General features: G+C 42.8%; 1 protein-coding gene across 1 annotated transcript; it reads left to right on the top strand.

Moving 5' to 3' along the window:
- The first annotated feature begins 2773 nt into the window (after nt 1-2773).
- Nucleotides 2774-17525, top strand: LOC127195270 (interleukin-1 receptor-like 1). The gene is made up of 8 exons (XM_051152654.1): nt 2774-2823; nt 4614-4723; nt 4908-4976; nt 6235-6376; nt 6722-6861; nt 10211-10357; nt 11818-11985; nt 17020-17525. Exons 1-8 carry the CDS (start codon nt 2774-2776, stop codon nt 17421-17423), a joined length of 1230 nt encoding a protein of 409 aa, XP_051008611.1. The 3' UTR covers nt 17424-17525.
- Nucleotides 17526-22155: the final 4630 nt, after the last annotated feature.

Here is a 22155-nt window from a genome sequence, read left to right on the forward strand (position 1 = left end):
ATTCTGACCGTTCCCGTGTATTTCACAGTAACGGAGGGCCGTAAGTATTGATTCTCAGATAAGCGGTATGTTTTTTAATTTAAGCAATTCTGGGAATATTTTGCCTCATTTATATTGTTTGCTGTCAGTTGTTGGGGGCTAAATCTTTTGCTAGAAAAATTATTTCCCCTTCATTCATTCTTTGTGGTAAATCTCTCAGAAGGAAGTGAGTAGATCCAGTTTTTTTGAGTTATATAAATCAAAATGTAAGAGGCACCTGCATATGGGACCCATTGTAGGCTTCATCAACTGACAATGTCTTCATGTAAATATATGTGTTTTCCCCCTAGGATCGAAGGGATACATTGGCTCAAAGTGATTGCTTAATCTATTGCACCAAGTGGCACACATAGTAAAGGCTTTTAATCATTAACTTATTCTTTCTCAAAGCATTACAATATATGATCCCTTTGAAAATCTAATCTCAAACAGAACCATTAAGCTATATAAAAGAACTGTGGTCTTTTCTCATAGTCATTTCAGGATCATCTTATATTTTTATTTGTAGGCAAACAATTCTTTGGTCTAGAAAATGAAGCTTTAATTGTGAGGTGCCCCATAAGAAGAGGCTCTTTTTACCCTGTGGAGTGGTATTATTCAAAGACAAATGAAAGTATTCCTACTCAAAGAAGAAATCAGGTCTTTGTCGCAAGAGATCGTCTGAAGTTTCTACCAGCCAGAGTGGATGACTCTGGGATTTACAGTTGCATTATCAGAAGGTATTGCTCTGGACACCATTGTGAGCTTGTGGCTGCTCCTCTTTCATTAGTGGTTGGTAGCCCCGCTGTCTTTACTTTCTCTCTGCTCTGACTCTCAGTAGAAAGGCTAAATCAATAAAGTGATTTGAACAAGAAAGTACAAATGAGAAGACCTGAGGGGTGATGGGCTATTGAATATATAACAGCAAAATATATCATTTGCAGCCTGATTAGAAAAAAGCCCAACTTTTCTAGTGACCCATAGAGTTGTCTGGGAGTAAGATCAAACTAGCATACCAAATGGAAGCCCAGACATTTAGCATCACAAAGAGGTAGACTGTAGAGACAGGCATGGTGTCTATGTCTGTAAATCCCTCAGACTGAATTGCAATTGCCACATGTTTAGATTTCACACCATCTCTGGTACTCATAAAACGTCTGGTACCAAACTATACCTAGTTTGGTATGTAGGTTTGGAAACCACAGTTTCCAAATCCATCCCCTCTACTAGTTAGATGTGTGGTGCCACCAAGTGACGCCTCTGTCTCTTGCTGCCTGGTCTGGAGAACTCATGCAGTGGTATCATTATGATCCTCAAAAGGTCACTGTGAGAATGAAATGACGCAATCCACAAAGGGAGCTTAACTGCATCTGGCTCAAGGATCACGTACATTTTAGTTAGGATCCTCATGTTCCAGCTGGTGTGATGCACGCAGACGTGCTGAAGCCACTTCTGGCCTCTGCTTCATGTCAAGGGTAAAGACGACTTTACAGCTGGAGATTTTAATGATTATCTTGCAGTAAGAGAAGAACCACTAGACATCTTTTTTGTAAATGCAACATTGTGCAAGGGGTAGAGTTGGATTAAGCTACTCCATGGTAATAAGTGTGTCTTTTAAATCCTTGCCTTCTCTTTATAGTCCAAACTTGAATAAGACTGGATATGTGAATGTCACCATACATAAAAGGCCCCCAGGCTGTAGCATTCCTGATTATTTGATGTACTCAACAGTACATGGATCAGACAAGAATTCCAAGATAACTTGTCCAACAATTGACCTCTACAATTGGACAGCACCTGTGCAGTGGTTTAAGGTAAAAGTTTGCTATTTGTGGAGTTGTGTGCACAACTGATGTAGTTGCAAGTGACAAACTCAGTGGAAGAGGGATGGAATATCTTTGTTGTTGCTTCAGAACTGCGAAGCTCTTCAGGCACCGAGGTTCAGGGCACACAGGGAATACCTGTTCATTGACGATGTGGGTCCCGATGATGAAGGCGATTACACGTGCAAATTCACACACAGGGAGAACGGAACCGGTTACCATGTGTCTGCAAGCAGATCATTCACAGTTGAAGGTGAGCTCTCGGCTTCAATAGCGTGTGCAAGATCAAACAAATGCAACCAGGAAGACCTGGGTACTTCCGGTAGTATTTGCTGTCCTCTAGCCATATCCAATTCCCTTGTGCTTCCTCTTAACTTCCACATAATCTATTGTGACAGGAAGTTGCTGACATGGCAGCATATGATTTGAGAATTCCAGAGAGAGATATTATATTATTGAACAAAATCTGTAGCTATTCTATCTTGAGAGGCTTCATTTTTAAGGATAACTGAGTCTAAATTTACTTTGATTTGCTTCTTGGTTTGTTTCTTTGGTTGTGTTGTTTTTGTTGTTGTTGTTTCTTAACTGATGTCCAGAATGTTCATGTACCTAAATCCTGGATGATCCTTTTTATATATTTTCTCTGAAGTAACTCACCATTTACCCTTAAAATCTACCTCATCTCTCAATTGCTTGTAATAACCAATGAACTGATGTCTGAGTGTATCAGGGCACAGTGACCTTTATACACACTATTGAGCAGTTTTCAGTTCTTTTTACAGTGCTTTTGACATCACCAGTATCTTGAAAACTGCTTTTTCCAAATGTGATTTCAATATTACAGAACATATTAGAGGAGTCAATTTCCTACTCATGTATGATGGAGTTTACAGAATTAAGGTCTTCTGGGCACAGTTTCCTCTATAGGGAAGATGGCGCCTCACCATCCAACTGGCACTGAACAAGAAAAGGACGATGCAATGTTGGAGAAAATGTTTTGCTTAGAGCCTTTTCCGCATCGCTAGAATAAGCATCACTAGACCACAGTTGTGTCTGTGTCTCTCGTTGGTTTTTTTAATTTTTTATTATTAATTTATTCTTGTTACATCTCAATGATTATCCCATCCCTTGTGTCCTCCCATTCTTCCCTCCCTCCCCTTTTCCATTTATTCCCCTCCCCTATGATTGTTCCTGAGGGGGATTACCTCCCCTGTATATGCTCATAGGGTATCAAGTCTCTTCTTGGTAACTTGCTGTTCTTCCTCTGAGTGCCACCAGGTCTCCCCCTCCAAGGGGCATGGTCAAATGTGAGGCACCAGAGTACATGAGAAAGTCATATCCCACTCTCCACTGAAGTGTGGAGATTGTTCTGACCATTGGCTAGATCTGGGTAGGGGTTTAAAGTTTACCGCCTGTATTGTCCTTGCCTGGTGCCTTAGTTTGAGCAGGACCCCTGGGCCCAAATCTGCCTATCATAATGTTCTACTTGTAGGTTTCTAGGACCCTCTGGATCCTTCTACTTTGCCATTCTCCCATGCTTCTCTCATCTAGAGTCCCAATAGGATGTCCTCCCCTCTGTCCCAGTTTCCTGGTAAGTGAAGGCTTTCGTGGGACATGCCCCTTGGGCTAGTATGCAGATATAAGTGAGTATATACCATTTGAGTCTTCCAGCTTCTGGGTTAACTCACTCATTATGATCATTTCTAGCTCAATCCATTTATCCACAAATTTCAGGAATTCCTTGTTTTTAATAGCTGAGTAGTATTCCATAGTGTATATGTACCACAGTTTCTTTATCCATTCTTCTACTGAGGGACACTTAGGCTGTTTCCATGATCTAGCTATTATGAATAAGGCTGCTATGAACATGGTTGAGCAAATGTTCTTGTTGTGTGCTGGAGCATCTTCTGGGTATACTCCAAGGAGTGGAATAGCTGGGTCTTGAGGAAGCTCTATTCCCATTTTTCTGAGATAGCACCGGATAGATTTCCAAAGTGGCTGTACTAGTTTGCATTCCCACCAGCAATGAAGGAGTGTTCCTCTCTCCCCACATCCTCGCCAGCATGTGCTGTCACTTGAATTTTTGATCTTAGCCATTCTGATGGGTGTAAGATGGAATCTCAGAGTTGTTTTGATTTGCATTTCCCTGATGACTAAGGAGGTTGAGCATTTCTTTAAGTGTTTCTCAGCCATTTGATATTCCTCTGTTGAGAATTCTTTGTTTAGTTCCAAGCCCCATTTCTCAATTGGGTTATTCGGTTTGGTGGTGTTTAGCTTCTTGAGTTCTTTATATATTTTGGATATTAGACCTTTGTCAGATGTAGGGTTGGTGAAGACATTTTCCCAGTCTGTAGGCTGTCGCTTTGTTCTCTTGACAGTGTCTCCTGCCTTACAGAAGCTTCTCAGCCTCATGAGGTCCCATTTATTAATGGTTGACACTAAGGCCTGGGCTGTTGGTGTTCTGTTCAGGAAGTTGTCTCCTGTGCCAATATGTTCCAGGCTCTTCCCCTCTTTTTCTTCTGTTGTTTAATATCAACTCCTGCAACATTTCTTAATCTCAACACCCTGAAATAAAGAACACATGGGGTGAAGGATTCATCCATGCTCAGAGAGAAGTCCCCTCTTGCCCCTGTCCCAGCCTCAGTGGTGACCGGAGGAGGAGGAGGAAGCATCCCCATCTACATGTAAACACAGTGGTGGAGAGCAGTGAGGAGCACAGCTGTGGTCCCATTAGAGCATCACGTTCATGAGCAAATTGCCCTCTTCTTCTAGGTACTTTTATCCTCATTCTCCAAAATCATGGTTTTCAAATGACCAATGGGTTAGATCAGAATTTGTCCTAGTGATATACAAGACAACAGAAAGCACAGAAAAGATTAATGGTGATCAGAAAAAAGTGTTGCTTAAAATATTTGTTTCTTTTGTGTGTATTCCTTGCCAAAAGTTATTTTCAAAAAATATGACACAATACTGTGACATAAAATAAAAATATGAAAACACTAGCTTTATATTGATGACCAATCAATACTTAAATACTTATATTCTTTTTTTGTTTCTAATTTTTAGAAAAAGGCTTTTCTGTGTTTCCAGTAATCACAACCCCTTCAAAAAATGAGACATTTGATGTCGAAGTAGGTAAGAAATCTTAACCAACTCCCTACTAGTCTGGGAGATGTTTCCCTAGGATTTGGGGGTCTGTATTTTTATGAAAGGGTCATGTAACTAGTAGTGGGAACGTGGTGATCATGTGAGGTGACAGTATGGAAACACCCATCCCCATCACCACAAAATGCAACACTACATTTGTATTGAGCCCTGGAGTTTATAGAGTTCTCATATAAGCATCGATTATTATTGTCCCTTCTACCCAGTGGGCCGATGTCCTCACCTTAATTTTGAGGGACATAGGCTCAGAGATGCTCAAAGGCACACCCAAGGTCACAGATGAGTGATAGGCAAAGAATGAGAATACAGATTATGAATCTCTCTGTTACTATTCTTGTTGGTTTCCATGAGCAGCTGGGCACAGTGAAAAGGACTTACTCTCTGAAACACCATGATGAGTCATGCCTCCCTCATCACTCTTCTGAGACCTCTAAATCTACCACACTTCTGGCCTCAGTGTATCACTCTGATGAGCACTGTTCTTTGCAGTCTTCCCTATTTAGACAATGTTGTTCCTCATTTCTGGGGAGCACCACAGATCACATATAACTCCATGTGTAATCTTTCCTGCCACCCTCCTCCTTGCCAAAGAGTAGCATCTAACTACAGCATCAACTACCCTTTCCACCTGCAGTGGGGAAGCCTCTGATCTTTCCTCCATAGCTGTGCATTCCAGAGACTCTCAGGGTTTCATGCCTCTTATGTGCCTCACTTTAGGGCAAGTTCCTGAGACTCAGGAAGGGGGCTTGAATGTATAACTGTGGCCACAATCAGCTCTGATGTTTGCACTTTTGAAAGAACATCTTGAGCTGGAGGAATGGGGCGTTGGAGAGCATGCTTTGTGAATGTTTACATCCAGGAGAATAGTTAGGTTGGGTAAAGCTGTTTTATCTCCACAGGTAGCTCACTGAGGGACAAGGGGGATTCTGGGGCAAGAGAAAGGCGTGAAAAGGACCAGGAAAAAGAAACTTACATTTCAACTAGCAGCACTCCTACATGACTATGTGAGACTAGGGACAGCTCAGTGTTCCTTGAGATGAGAGACTGGTGGGGCTGTGAGGAGGAAAAGGAAGACACTGGGGAAGTGGGCATGGAGACCACAGAAAACACAGGAAGCAGATGAGGATGGGCCATGGGCAGAACTGCAGAAGGTTTACTGCATTGAGTGAAACTGGACGCCACCTGCAGAATTTAGTTTTCCTAGTAAATCTCTTCACTTCTCCTCTAGGAAAAACAGCAACTATCACCTGTGTAGCCTGCTTTGGCACAGGCTCTCAGATCTTGACTGCTGTCCTGTGGCAGATTAACAAAAGGAACATTGGAAATTTTAATGAACCAAGAATTCAAGAAGAGGAAGGTCAAAATCATAGGTATGTCAGCTATCTGTCTGTCTATCTATAATCTACCATCAGTTATCTGTCTGTCTATCTATCTATCTATCTATCTATCTATCTATCTATCTATCTATCATCTTACTATGTAGCTTTGCCTGGCCTGGAACTTACTATGGAGCCAAACTAGCCTCTAATTCACAGAGATTCTCCTTTTTCTTGAATGATAATGTTATTATATACCGTCTTTGGGATATAATATGAACATATATCACTATGCCTAGATATTTCCATACTGAAGTTGAAACATCCCTTTCTTCCTCTTCAAACCTCGCACTTGCCAGGAAAACATTATCCAGTAACATGCTGCTTTCTCACTTCCAGCAACGACATGGGCTGTTTAACCTCCGTGTTAAGGATAACTGGAGTGACAGACAAGGACTTGTCCCAGCAATATGACTGTATGGCCCTGAACACTCACGGCCACGAAAGGCACCCCATAAGACTGAGAAAGAAACAGCCAAGTAAGGAGTGTCCCTCACACTTTGCTTGACTAAACTGGCTGAATCTTCTGTAAGCTGCAGCCATTTTCTCAGAGGACTGTGTGTTGCAGCTTGGTCACAGGGCATCCATTGTGAGCATGGAAATAGTTGGTCAGTCTCATGAAATGTGCTTCTCCTTTTGAGGATGCTCCTCAAATCCAGTCCCTCCTGAATGGTCCTATCTTCCAGGGTGCTCCTTGTCACTCTGTTCCTCTTCTCTGTGCTCCCCTCCTGCTTGGTCTCTCCACACTCCTCCCCCTTCTCTTCAGCTTCCCTCACATGTTCTCCTTCCCTCTCTCTCCTTCCCTCTCTCTCTCCTTCCCTCTCTCTCTCTCCTTTCCTCCTCTCTCTCTTTCACTCCCTCTCTCCTTCCCTCCTCTCAGTGATCCTCTCCATCTGTTAGTGCCTTCCTCAGCCATCTTTCGCACAGGCTCAAGGGACAATAGTGTTTATACTGGGTTCAAAGTAGTAACAAACATATTGTCACTTTATGTGATCTTGTCACAGAAAACAACTTACAAGCTTTTCATTCTGAGAAGTTATTAATGTCCTTGCTTGGTGTCTGAGTTCACAGGCACACACATCATGATAGGGAAAAGACTGACTTGATCCCATTTGAAAAGAATGGAGAGAAAATTTTTTACCCTTATCACTCTCTTATGGTACTGGCCACTCCCTTGGAGGCAATACAACTAATGTAAAAAAAAATTAGTTTTCTTTTCAAATATCAAGAGGGTAGGGAAAGGAAAGAGATACTGACTCTAGGCTCATAGCAATATGTGAGACATTCATTTGAGTGAATATGTTAATGAAAAGGAAAGGGCAGAGGTACTGATTTGACAGTCACACTGTCTCTGTCTGATGTGGTCCTTGGGATTTCTATTGCTTTTGCTTGTTTTCACTATGGAGACCAACCTGGCCTTGAATTCTCAGAGTTCCACCTGCCTTTGCCTCCCCAGGTGCTGGGATTAAAGCTATGCATCCCCTTATCCAGCCAGGAGTTTATTATTTTGCTTTTGATTTTAGCCTCTGACTTATGAATTTTTTACAAAACAGAGTTGTGATTCATGGGTGACCAGAGCTGTGACTCATAGATGACCTTTAGTGCTGTCCTGTTCAGCGAGATCTTGGGCATCTGCCCCTGATAACGGCCTTACTCAGGATGACTGTGACCACAGCACAGTGTTATAACATGGTGGAGGTCACTATGGATCCTACAGGAAAAGGGAAGCCACACCCACACTGTTACCTAGCACAGGCCTCTGTCTTTTAGACCCTCTTCTGCCACCACTGTCTTTTGTCTAGACTTCTGAATTGTCTCTAGTTACATTTTATTGGATAGATTTGTGTTATCTGGAATTTCATATTCATTTTGTTTGTGTGTGCTTATTATTCAAATTAATGTGTTCATACTGTTTCCACAACTCAGCATATCAAATAAAACTTGTGTGTATTGCTATTGAATTATAATGAATTCTTTTGTTTCTCCAATTCTGATGTTTCTTAAATTTAAACAATAAAATTAAGAAGCCTCTCTCTGCATATTTCTAAACACTTGTTAGGGGCAAGTTTAGTGCCTGCAATGGTTGTCTGCATATTCAATGCTTTCATGATCAGTCCAGATCTAATTGCTCTCCCTTGGATTTTCTCAGTTATTTTCTCACCACCACACCCACACTGTCCATAATTTCATTTACCAAGGACTCAAGGTCAGAGTGATCCCAGGGGTTTCCTATGAACTGTAATTCAAGAGCCAGGACTCAACACAGATGAGATTTTCCTGTTTATAAACAATGGAATTTGGGTCATTTATGTCTAATACAAGTTTATCACTTGTACTTTACAAAATCGTAAGCACTTAGGTGGATGTTGAACATCAGCTTTCTTCAACATCTTGAATCAAATCTTGCCCCTTGTGAATGTTTTCAGCCTGCCACATAGGTGCTCCACCCACAAGAGTTCCAGCAAGAAGTGCTTTTTCCATTCTGTCCTAGCCCACATCCAGCTGGACTTTTAGAAAATTCTTCTGAATGAGCTCCTTGGAAGCGCTTTCTTAAAACTAAATAGTGAAGACAGCAAGCTCTGGCCAGGGTTGAGCTCACTCCTCACTTTTGGGTCACAGACTTTGTGTCCCGAGTTCCTTTTCCTAGGGTCACAGATGTGGTGAACTATTAAGGATAGGAGAGGGATTTGTTACTAGCAGAGATTTTCATGTCAGGACCTGGAAGTCCTATAGGGTGACTCACATAGGGACTTACAAACAAATTAAAAAAGAAGCACTTACCAGGTTAGACATGAGAGTCTACTTATATTCATGTGTAAGCCGTGCCACTCATGAGTCTATAAAGATCATAAAGTTAATAACTGCCAAGAATATCATGAATGGTGACTGTTACTCTGTTCAACTTGTGTCTTACAAATTCTTGAAGTTGGAAGCCATGTTTCTGGTTTGTTTTGTGAAACATGGAATATGGAACTAAGCCCAGAGATGCTGAGGGAAGAGCTCAATGGCAGAAAGCACCAGCATATAGAACCAGCAATTTGACTTCTCCATCACACATACTCAGTGGAGTGTGACCTGGTTTTCTTCTATGTCCTTCTTAGATGCCATAGGCCCCCTGACCTACTGACTTATGCTTCTTAGGGTCACCAGCAAACATGGCCTTGCCAATCCCATTCTAGTTACCTCATGAATTCCAAGCCTCATCTTCCACCCAAATAGTTGCCCTTGAACATGTCATCCCTTCCCATAAAAACAAGCTTTCCATGACCATCAGATAAATCCTGCTGCACTTTCAATTTTAATGCCATTTCAAATGAGGACCCTCGCAAGAGTCTGGTTATGCACAGCCCTGGCCACATCTTCCCCTCCTTCCCCACACTGAGTTCATATAGTTCTCAGAGCACACTTCCACCTCTGCACATGGCCTCAGCATCCTCTCCACACAGGAGAGCGTTGCCTTTTCTGGACGTTTCTGAGTACTCTTCATCCTGTTCTGATCCATTCTATAGGAAGCCTTCCTTATTTATCCCAGCATGGAGCAACCTCCGTTCAAAACGCCTCTGCCAGATTTTACTGCCTGTCTCTGTTGAGTTTACATGTGTCTCCTTTACCTTTAAGAACACCCTGTGCTACCAAGCCTCAAGACTTCCATAGAGTATGGGCTAGTAAAATTTTGTTGATTTTGAAAGTATTCATGAAAAATCGGTGTTGGTTTATTGGGAGAATGCCTTGTGGGTTCAGGCGCTGTGCCCACTCAGGCAACTGTCCATCCTGTCTCATTTCACTAATACTAATGACAGTTTCTCTCGCGCCCCCACCTCTTCATAGTTGATCGTCGAAGCACCTACCACTTAGTTGTGGGATGCAGTACGTTGCTAATGCTTGTCAGTGTCTTGGTGATAGTTTTAAAAGTGTTCTGGATTGAGGTTGCTCTCTGCTGGAGAGACATAGTGACACCTTACAAAACTCAGAATGGTGAGTATCCACGTCAAGATTCTTTCCACAATAAAAAGTCCCAGTGACTGCTGGTTATTTGTCTATTGATGTCATATTGCCAAACCCAATGTCCATGTTCTTTGTAACCTCATCAGTGAGGTGTCTGAATCTGCACAGACCTTTTCCATGCTGCGCTGTCACTTCTTGTGCTGTGACCCTCAGACATTCATCTCAAATATTCTCCTTGGTGCGATTGCTGGTCCTAGGGAGTCCCTACTAGTAGACTGGGCCTCAGGGCCATACAGCTTTCAATGTTTCAGAAAAAAATGTGTTGATCAAATTCTACAAAAACCAAAAAACTAGGAACCATTCCTGCTTTCCAGTTCTGAGCAGGTGGAGGAGGGGCTCGTTTCCCCTGAATCCTTGAGCTATGAGTGCACACTTGCACAACCTTTACACATGGAAGGGAAGCGCTCTGGTGAAGGGAGGACATGTTCACCTGGAGTGAACACACTAGGTCTTTGTGTTTGAAGCAATTGACTAGCGCGTGGTGTTTTAAATTGTGAGGAACTCCGACTGCTTAGGTAATCCTGCTTCCTGGTCACTGTTAGCCTGTAGCCTGTGAGTGTGTGCACTCCTCCCGAGGAAGTTCCCAGACAGACTTGGTTTTGTTTCCTGGCATTTCAGCTACCTAAGGTCAACAGAAGCTTGCAAAAATTAAATAAGGAATCGCTGAAAGAAACAAATACGAGTTTTAAGTTGAACATGATTCTGTGGTAGGTGATTGTCCTGCCTGGAACATGAAGCCTCAGTGTATCCATGCTGTATCTGTACCCATCCACTGCTCAACTACTGTATCAGTGAACAGTTTACTGATGAAAGTACCACGGAGCTTGTGTTTGAGTAACAGTTGTTTTACTGTGAAATAATGGCCGTAAAGCGATGCTGTTTTAGTAGCCTATTATTCTGTCTTTATTACTAGTTATGGTTGTTAACTTCTTACTGTGCTAAGTTTGTAAACTAGTCTTAGGGGTGTCTGTGTGTGTGTGCGTGCGCGCGCGCATCAATGTAGAATAGATGACTTGGTACCATTCGTGGCTTTACGTATCAGCTGAACTTCTTTGAACCTGTGTTGTGTGGATAAAAGACAAGGAATGCTGTGTGGGAAAAATATAACAGGCAAAAGGCACAAAAGGAGGGCCCATCCATGATGATAAATACTATAAGCTTGTAAAAAACCTTGAAGTATTCTGAACAGACTCTCTGTTCTCTTTTATTCAAGCTAATATGTCAACAAACAAACAAACCTTTGCTTCAGGTCTCTTATTTCCTGGTCACCTTTTATGGCTTTGGTTGTTGACGTCAATTGATTTTAAAGTGTTTAGGGGAGGAAAGATGTTCACTAACAGTGGTAAACCATGGCAGAAACTGTCTCTCAGCAGACGGATGAGAGTTTTTAGAACCAGCAAATGAAGTGGTGCTTCTTGATCTCGTTCTAGATGGCAAGCTCTATGACGCTTATGTCATTTATCCACGGGGCTTCTGGGGCAGCTCAGCAGGAGCCAGCTCTGTAGAGTTCTTTGTTCATCATACTCTGCCCGACATTCTGGAGAATAAATGTGGCTACAAGTTGTGCATTTATGGGAGAGACCTGCTGCCAGGACAAGGTAAAGCTGCCACCACGGGTCAGGGAGGGAAAGCAAGAGAGGATGACGTGAGGTAAGGAGGAGGGATGGTGTGGGGAAAAGGACACATAGAACATGAACACAGGGAAAGAGTCTGGGGCAGCTAATTAGGGGTGCAAGGACAATGGGGGTGGGAAAGATGTGGAAAGGAGAACCATAGAACATGTCAACATGATGTTTAACACATTATACATAGATTCAAAATTTTTTAAATATATAAAACTTTAAGTGCATAGAATATGTAGTGAGAATTATATGTTTGCAAAAATCACGCCCCTCCTAGAGCACGAGACAATCATAGTTCATGGCTGTGCACCAACTGAAGCAGTCCCATCCAACACCTAGGATAAACAAAACCATACTCACATAACACAACTGGATCTCTAAAGAGATAAAAATTTTCACCCCACCTTAGCATTGTAATTTTTCTCTCTTTTTTTTATTAATTTATTCTTGTTACATCTCAATGTTTATCCCATCCCTTGCATCCTCCCATTCCTCCCCCCCCCCATTTTCCCATTATTCCCCTCCCCTATGACTGTGACTGAGAGGGATTACCTCCCCCTGTATATGCTCATAGGGTATCAAGTCTCTTCTTGGTAACCTGCTGTCCTTCCTCTGAGTGCCACCAGGTCTCCCCCTCCAGGGGACATGGTCAAATGTGAGGCACCAGAGTATGTGAGAAAGTCGTATCCCACTCTCCACTCAACTGTGGAGAATGTTCTGACCATTGGCTAGATCTGGGTAGGGGTTTAAAGTTTACCTCCTGTATTGTCCTTGGCTGGTGCCTTAGTTTGAGTGGGACCCCTGGGCCCAAATCTGCCTATCATATTGTTCTAATTGTAGATTTCTAGGACCCTCTGTATCTTTTTTTTTTTTTTTTTTTTTTTTTTTTTTTTTTTTTTTTTTTTTTGCTATTCTCCCATGTGTCTCTCATTTAGAGTCCCAATAGGATGCCCTCCCCTCTGTCCCAGTTTCCTGGTAAGTGAAGGCTTTCGTGGGACATGCCCCTTGGGTTAGTATGCAGATATAAGTGAGTATATACCATTTAAGTCTTTCTGCTTCTGGGTTAACTCACTCATTATGATCATTTCTAGCTCAATCCATTTATCCACAAATTTCGGGAATTCCTTGTTTTTAATAGCTGAGTAGTATTCCATAGTGTATATGTACCACAGTTTCTTTATCCATTCTTCTACTGAGGGACACTTAGGCTGTTTCCATGTTCTGGGTATTATGAATAAGGCCGCTGTGAACATGGTTGAGCATATGTCCTGTTGTGTGCTGGAGCATCTTCTGGGTATATTCCAAGGAGTGGAATAGCTGGGTCTTGAGGAAGCCCTATTCCCATTTTTCTGAGATAGCACCAGATAGATTTCCAAAGTGGCTGCACTAGTTTTTAGCATTGTAATTTATTAGGTGGACCACACTCTCACATTTCCTATGCTGAATTTTTAAATTTATCATCCTGTTTTGAAGATTATAGTAATTTCATAGTAATAAGTGGAGATAATTATCATTTTTATAACATATGAGTTGTAATGGGGATTTTAGGTTAGAATGCTTACTTTATAATAAACATATATGCATTAATAAATAATTAATGCAAAAAATCTGACCTCTTTCCTTATTGGTAAAGGACTTTTATTGATCGTCATCTCAAACTCAAGACCAGAGACTTAGTATTGATTGGTTGATTATTTTGAGACAGTGCCTTTCCTGGTTCCCCTTGCTGGTCTAGAACTCACCATGTAGTTGGCTTGAAATGCACAGTACTCATCATGTAGCTGGAATTCACCATGTAGTGTTGGCTGGCTTGAAACACACGGTAGTTATGACTTAGCATGAGCCACCATGCTTGTCTAAAGCCAGTGATATTTCAAATTACGTCTACTTTGTGTGTGCCACACATGTACATGAGAGTCGGAGGCTAACTTGCAAAGCACCAGTTCTCTTTATCTATCATGGCCTTTGGGGATCAGATTCAGGTCCTTGGGCTTGGTGGCAAGTGCCTTTACCACTGAGCTATCCTGCTGGCCCACAGCCAGAGCTTTCAGGTTGTCCCTCAGGATCTGCCCATCATCTGCTGTCCTCACCAGACTCCTGTACTAACAATGACATATTCACAGCAGTGTGGACGGAACACGGCAGTACCAGTCAAGGGCTTTGCTGGGTACTAGCTGCCATGGCCTCCACTTTGTTTCATTCCCATCCCACTAAAATAATCTGAAACATTACCCAAAGGATCCTCCTCCACACAACAAGGACATATGCTCAACTATGTTCATAGCAGCCTTGTTCGTAATAGCCAGAACCTGGAAACAGCCTAAATGTCCCTCAGTTGAAGAATGGATAAAGAAACTGTGGCACATTTACACTATGGAATACTATTCAGCTATTAAAAACAAAGAAATCCTGAAATTTGCAGGCAAATGGGTGGAACTAGAAATGATCATACTGAGTGAGTTAACCCACACCCAGAAAAAGTTAAACATAGAATTTCTCCCTCCTTCCAATTCTTCACCCTTGCTCTTTCTTTAAATCATGTCCTTTTTTCTTTGTTATTGCTGTATGTACGTGCAAACACAAATACACACACACACACACACACACACACACACACACACACACACGCACCTAGTCTGATCATCCCATTTAGTGTGGCCTGTGTGGATATGACTTCAGGGTTGACCACTTGGAACTTTATAATCACTCAGAGGGTGCATCCCAGGCATCTCTTCTACTTTTGACATTTCTTGGCTGCTTGTAGTTCTTTATCTATGGCTGGGCCCCTGTGAGATTTCCCTTTACATGCTTGCATATCTGTTGCTCTTGTACATATTCAGGTCTTATGTGGGCATCCGTAATGATAAGATGCCGTGAGTGAAGCCTCCTTGTCATTTCTGGGAGGCACAACCTCTCACAGCTGACCTGGTCTTCTGGCTCTTAACATCTTTCCACCTTCTCTTCCCAGATGTCTCCTGAGCCTTAGGTGAAGGAGCCATGTTGTAGATTACCAGCTGTGGCTTGGCACCACCAGGATTTTGCTCTCTACTTTTGGACCAGTTGTGGTTTTCTGTAATGCTCTCCCCCATGTTTCTGTGCTCCCTGAGTTAGCACCCGGAGTGTCCTGGGTCGTGAAGCGGGGAGAAGGACACAATACTTAAGCAGTGCCAGCTCTGAAACTTCGAGATCTCTCCAGGAGACCAACAGAAGACCCAGAGAAAAGATTTGGATTCTGATATCCAGAGAGCCTATAGCAAAGGTGTTTGAAGACCAGAGGAAAATCCCTCTGATTTCCCTCAGGTTGATGAGACAGTTTGCCAGTTTGTATTCTCAGGGTGGCAAAACAGTGGCATCTGTTTCTTAGCATTCTCAGTTAATCCTGTGTACTTGAGAGTTTTATCACAAGTCCAGCCACATCAGCAGATTTTTTTTCTGTCCTCCACACATTTAGGGCAAGACTGCTCTGACCTCCTTTCAACCCTTCTTTGGTTCCCCTGAAGAAAACAAGGGTTTAGAGTGAAAATGGGGACAGAGTATCATAAACATACGCCTAATGATGTTCACATTTGCTTTTTAAATTGACATGTCTTCTAAAGGAGAAGGACATAAGTACCTACAGATTGACAGGCTTGTGCACAGGGCAATCTGGCTTCTTCTCCAATATTTGATCAGTGCTGACACTGTTATAAATGGCCTGAAGATGCACAAGTTTGAAGGGTACAGTCTTAATCATCCCAGCTCCCCTGCATCCCCAGCTCTCCCTCTGACGGCTGTAGGGGTAGAAAATAGTGGGCACCAGTCACTCTGGCTCTTTCTGTGTCTCGCATCTGTTCAAGGATCTATAGGACCCCACCCTTGTCTATGGGGCTCTACCTAGCTGTCAGATCTCCATCTTTCCTTCCTACTTCACCAGCCAATCTATATGAACACTTCCGACCAGCCAAAGTCAGACACTTGGATGCTTCCTGAAATCAGGCTCTTATCATCTTTGTCAGGTGGCAGTGCTCTCTTCTGGATGGTTCCCACATCGCCTGCCTCAATACATGAACTCTGACCCTTCCTCTACCCAGTTAAAGCACAGCTGCCAACAGAGCACGGCTCTTCCCTTTGAGGAAGCTCGTGTCTGCCCACTGCCCTGTGCATGTGTTCTGGCTAGCTGTCTCCCACTCTCCCCTGAAGCTCACTCCTCATCTCCTTCCATCCAGCATGAAAAGTCTCAACCAGCATAAGACTCCATCTGGCACTGTTTCACATCATTTTCTCACTCTGGGTGACTAGAATTCACCACTGCAGTCTAAGACCTGGAGTTGCTCATGGCTTCATTCATTTCATGCGCTTTTACCTTCTTCAGTGAGCACTAGGTGGGACACAGAGTTTCTTCAAAGTCTCCCCCAGTCCTCCTCCCCCACCGAGTGCTAACGTATCATCTTGACCTGTGCACAAATACAAATGCTGACTTTGATAGGAGATCTGACTTTTCTCAGGATGTTTCTAGAATTATGGATCAAATCAACTCTCCCAACAGATATCACTGAGGCTGTGAGGGTAGTGGGTAAAGTGAGCCAGGCCTTGTCTAGTACCATCGATCAGTTGAGAGGATCAAGACTTGCTGAGTCTGCACTCTTCAGTGTATGAATTAAATGTTAACTCTTTTAAAAACTCATCAATAGCCAGCCTAAGAAGACTACAGTCTAACAATTAAATTCCAGTCATCCTTAATTCTAAGTCCCCCACAAAATGATAGACTAAGAGACCATCACTTCCCTTGGTAGTTCTAATCAGTCAACAGCATTGCTCTAGCTATGTAAACAGAGGGCCCTTGGAGGGATATTTTTGTAGCAAAATAGCTAACTTCGCTTCTACTTTCTGAATATGACTCTATCAGCTCAGACTCTCCCAACAGATTGCAACAGGAAGAGGGTTTTTTTTTAATGTCCAGAACATTCCTGATTCAAACATTAAACTTACAAGAGGAATGATAGGAAGTCTCCATCCATCTCTTGACTGTAGACGCGGCCACCGTGGTGGAAAGCAGCATCCAGAAGAGCAGGCGGCACATGTTTATCCTGGCCCCTCACATGATGCACAGCAAGGAGTTTGCCTATGAACAGGAGGTTGCCCTGCACAGCGCCCTCATCCAGAACAACTCCAAGGTGATTCTTATTGAGATGCAGCCTGTGGGTGAGGCAAGCCGGCTGCAGGTTGAGGACCTTCAGGACTCTCTCCAGCACCTTGTGAAAATGCAAGGGACCATCAAATGGAGGGAAGACCATGTGGCCAACAAGGAGTCGCTAAGCTCCAAATTCTGGAAGCATGTGAGGTACCAAATGCCAGTGCCTCGCAGACCCCCCAGGATGGCACCTGTTGCGGATCCTTTGACTGGCAAAGCATGCCTGGACCTACAACACCTTTGAGTTGTGGACCTGACTGCCCAGAGATGAGTGTGTCCCAGCAGCAGGCACCACAGTGGAAGTGTGAAGACTTGAGATGTCAAGGGCAGCAACCCCAGGTCCCAGCTAACAAACTGGTTGTTGTTAACCATCCTGGTTGTTGTTGTTAACAATCCTGGTTGTTGTTGTTGTTGTTGTTAGCGGTCCTGGTTGTTGGCAGAGCCATCTGTCCATCCCTTCTCTCTGCTCTCCTTTGCCTACTCTACTCCTTTGTGCCACAGGAGAATCCCCCTGTGCCTTTTAATTTTCTTTGATCCTTCTTTATTATATCTTCTTAATCTTCGTCTAATATCTACTTTTGTAATATGAAGATGACACTTCTAGGATAAAATTCTGATTCATCTCAAAGAGCGTTCTCATTCTCTGAGGCAGAATACCAGTGGTGAGCCACATCCCCAAGACACCAGAATTTTTTTCTTATTTTTATTTGGCAGATATGCCATTTTGGCATATCAATATTGTAAAATTTGTTAGGATACCTTATCCAAATTGCCATTATAATCAATTTTTTCAGTTCTAAATATCTTTAATATATTTTGTATTCTCATTAGAAATATTTTCTCACTATAAAAGTAATAAAGGTATATTAGAAAACATAAAGTATAAAACAATATATAACAAAAAATAAAATAATAAAATGAAATAAAATATAATAAAATTGTAACTGTCATTTTAAGATTAATTCGGTAAGTCATAATTAAAATGTATGCATATAATTTGTATAGCTGACATTGTATAATACAGAGTTTGCATTTTTCCTATTTGCCACCTTAGTGAAAATCTGTGGCCTGTCACTGACCTTCTTTGACATTTACAGACGCTCAGAATGTCCCACCTCAGTTTGTGCTACAGAATCCAGCTGAGGCAGCCACCATGAAAGTCAATCCTGCATGCCCACAAGCACAGCTCCCTACCGACTGAAGTGTTTGCCACTGTGAGACATCTTACTTTTTGTGGCACTTTTATGAAATGTGTAGGGAGTTCGAACAGAACAGACTTGATCTGTAGTCAAAGGTCGTCTGGACAGTCTTCTTCAGGAGAACACACATACTTTGGGGTCATAGGGAATGGATCCAGAGCTAAGGCAAGAGTCTTACTCGAGTTTTGCTGACAGATATGAGTCCTGCCTTAGTTGAGTTCCTCACTCAGTGATGGGCTCCACACTGAAATGACAATGAAAATAGAAGTGGACGGATTCTTGAGAGGAGGGCAGTCTTGAACTCATGGTCAGCACATAGGTTCGAGTGCTGACGGCAGAGAGATCATACCCAGGAATCTGTGCACAGGACCTAGAGAACCCATCCTTCTAGGGGCTGCAGCTGACTCTGTGTGCTTAAGTGGGGTTGTGAGGGGGAAATTGCTCAAGTTCGGTTTAAAGGTTGAACTTATTTTTTAAAAACCATTCCAAGAGTGTTTAATAATCCACTGATTACACAGGAAGCAGGCTCCTCTGTAGGAAAGGCATCAAATCCTTTTAAGTTGGCTTTGCCTTTTAAACATAATCAATGCAATTGTTCATTTCTTAGGTAGAAATAGAAACAGTTTATTGTCCTTTGTGTTGATTTACCATAGCTAGCTCCTAAGCCTTTTTATACATAAAAAGAACTCGATATACTAGAAAAATTATTTAAAAATAAAATTTCTTTCCCAAGGAGCATTAATTTTGTCCTTTCTCAGTCTTATATTAATGATTTGGGGACTCCTTAAGATCCTGTCCCTCCCTACGCTTTTTGTCTGGTTTTACTTTTGTTGTTGTTTATGCAAGTTTCTTAAGTAAGTCTACCATTGTGTATGCTTGGAGTCATTTAATTCAGAGATATGTCTCCTGTGCTCCCCGGAGTTTTTGTTTGTTTGTGGATTCTGGGTTTTTGAAACAGATTTTTCTCTGTGTAGCCTTGGTGGTCCTGGACTTGCTTTGAAGATAAGGCTAACTAAAGGCTCAACTTTAACTGAAGATGATGTGGAATTCAAATTTGCCTGTGCATCCATCCTGTAGCTGGATGATTTGTTATCCACCTGTCCCCGTAGTAGGTTGTTGTGTTCTGCTGTGGAATCATCTATTCTATTCGAATTGCAAAAAGGTGACCAGTGAAAAGCACGCTGTGTGTATAACTGGTCCACTTCGCAGGACGTGGAGTCAGCAAGTAGTCCTGGTTTGGATAACCAGCTCTGTGGCCGTGAGAAGGTTCCTCCATGTCCTCAGAGAGTAGTTTCCTTAGCTCAGAGGAAACATTATACCATGCTGGTTCTTTTGCTAACAGAAAATAGAAGTATTTAGATTTCAGGAAGAACACAATAAATAATAAGATTTGTAATTATAAAATCTCATTGTGAGCCACGTGAAGTTGGTTGTATTCTGTGATTCATCTTAATAAAGACCTCTAAAAATAAAATTCTTCCAGGCTCATCCCTGGGAATAGACGGTTCAGTATCTCTGCTGCCACGCCCATCTAAAATGGCCTAAGAAATTAGTATTTGTCCCTTTTCAAGATCACTATGACAATTCTAAACTGTTTTCATTTCCATATATATTTATATATAAAACACATAAATATATAGTTGTACATACCAAGACACTGTCTCATATATATATAATATGTTAAAATGTATGTGTCAATATTTAAGACAGTTTCCTAGATTATTCTACCTTGGGTGTGAATATTAATATATATAGAACCCGTAACATAGAATCTAAAGTACGTCCTCCTCCAGCTGAAATGCAAGTAGAAAATAGACAACCAGGCACCAGTTCCTTCTGGTCCACGCATGTGGTGCAGGTCTCCATCGCCTTCTGTGTGGCTCTTTTCATTGCTATCAGCCTTGCTCTTCAGTTGCTCAGGGTGCACCAGCCATCTTTCAAAGGCTTTTGTCTCCTGCAGCTATAATTGGCCTCCGTTTCAGATTTCCTGCTTCAGTTCTGTCACCAATAGATAGATCTGTAATTGAGCCGGGTGGTGGTAGTGTTGGTTGTGCAAGGACTGCAATCCCAGGACTCTGGAGGCAGAAGCAGGTGGCACTCTGTGAGTTCGAGGCCGGCCTGGTCTACAAAGTGAGTCCAGGACAGCCAGAGCTGCACAGAGAAACCCTGTGTTGAAAAACAACAAAACAAAAAGAAATGAAAGAAAAGAAAAATCTACAATTGATTTTTCAGTGGTGAACTACTATCTGATGATTTTGCTACACTCAAGATAGTAGTTTTATTTTATTTTTATTTATTTTTAAAATGTTATTGGTTTGGAAGGCTCACAGGGTGATCCACCAAAACAGTGTCGTCTGTGGACTTTCTTCGTTTCCTGTCCTTATGATGTTTGTTGGTTTGTTTCTTCAAAGGGCATGTCCAGGTGAGAGCTGACACTTCTCCTTCCCTGTGATAGGGAAACTCCACTGCTTGTACACATCCCTCATTAGATTAGGAAGGGACCGGACCTGTCTGCTGTCCAGTTTGTGTGTTGTTGTAGAAGAGTTGCCGTTTGTTAAACACTTGTTTTCCATTTATGCCAGTAATGCTATTCTTTTCCTACGTATTATTATATGGTGAACTGTTTTTGACTGGGCAAAAATAATTGGCCATTGACTCCATGAGTGTTTTCTTCATGTGTGTTTGAAAAGAATTCTAGCTTATTATAAAAATCTAGAAATACTCTCTTTGGCCTCCTTTTCTTTTGAACAATTTAAAATCTCACCATTACTTTCCAATTGTGAATTTCTGCCTCCTGAGGAGGCTAACCCTGCTGGGTCAGCATGGTTGCTCTGATGGCTCTGGGAGCCTGGCAGTCTTCAGTGCCCTCCTCTCTCTTTTCTCTCCACCCTGAGCTCCCTTGGTGCAGGAGACCTGAGTTGTTAGCGCCCTCTGCCTGAAGAGTATTGGGTGTGGTGCCCACAGGTGGTGCTTAACCATTGTGGTAGGGAGTAGCTGCAGATCCAGGAAGCTGGAGGCTGTGGCAGCCTCTCTGGAGGTCTGGAGTAGCTGAGTGGAGGCAGGGGAGCCCCAAGGGCGTTCCCATGACACTGTTGATCCTTTGCCTCCAGGGCTTCAGCTCCTGGAACTGAGGAGTTCATAGGTGAGAGGGGGTGAGTAGAGAAATCAGCCCAGGCTTGCTGCTAGGAGCAGGGATCTCAGGGCATCCCACACTCAAAACCTTGAAAGATTATGGGTGGAGCAGCCCGATTTTGAGGGAGCCCCAGACTTCAGGGCCCCAACTCTTAACGCTGGACCTGGAGCTCCTCCCACACCAGGCAGTGCCCACCTGCAGCCTTAGCTTCTCCTTTCTTCTTACTTTCTGTTCTTCCACCACCAGCCTCCCACCCCCACGTCACTGGCTTTTCCACCTCATAGCCTTCCTGTTACATGCTCTCTTTAATCTCTCTCTTGGCCCTGCCTCTTTGCACCTTCCTTCCCTCTCTGGTTTCACAGTTGAGGACCAGGAGGGACTCACTCTCACCTGAGGTGTGAATTCTGCTTCACAGATGTTAGTGAAGGAGAAGCCACCACCTGCTCTGCCTGTGGGACACCTCTCTAAAGGTAAGGACAGGCTCTGATGCCTGCTCTTCACAGTTTGCGGGGGCCTGAAGCAAGAGGAAGGAGCTTGCCATTCCAGGGCAGGGAGGGGGCAAGCAAGGATCCTAAAAACAAGATCAATTCTCTCTCTCTCTCTCTCTCTCTCTCTCTCTCTCTCTCTCTCTCTCTCTCTCTCTC

The sequence above is a fragment of the Acomys russatus genome, chromosome 11 (assembly GCF_903995435.1).
Source record: "Acomys russatus chromosome 11, mAcoRus1.1, whole genome shotgun sequence".
Taxonomy (NCBI): domain Eukaryota; kingdom Metazoa; phylum Chordata; class Mammalia; order Rodentia; family Muridae; genus Acomys; species Acomys russatus.

Excerpts from the sequence above, each read along its gene's own strand:
- LOC127195270 (XM_051152654.1), top strand. The coding sequence starts at position 2,774 with ATGGCGCCTCACCATCCAACTGGCACTGAACAAGAAAAGGACGATGCA. Across the intron at positions 6,377-6,721 it reads GAGGAAGGTCAAAATCATAG|CAACGACATGGGCTGTTTAA; the intron begins GTATGTCAGCTA and ends TCTCACTTCCAG. Across the intron at positions 6,862-10,210 it reads ACTGAGAAAGAAACAGCCAA|TTGATCGTCGAAGCACCTAC; the intron begins GTAAGGAGTGTC and ends ACCTCTTCATAG.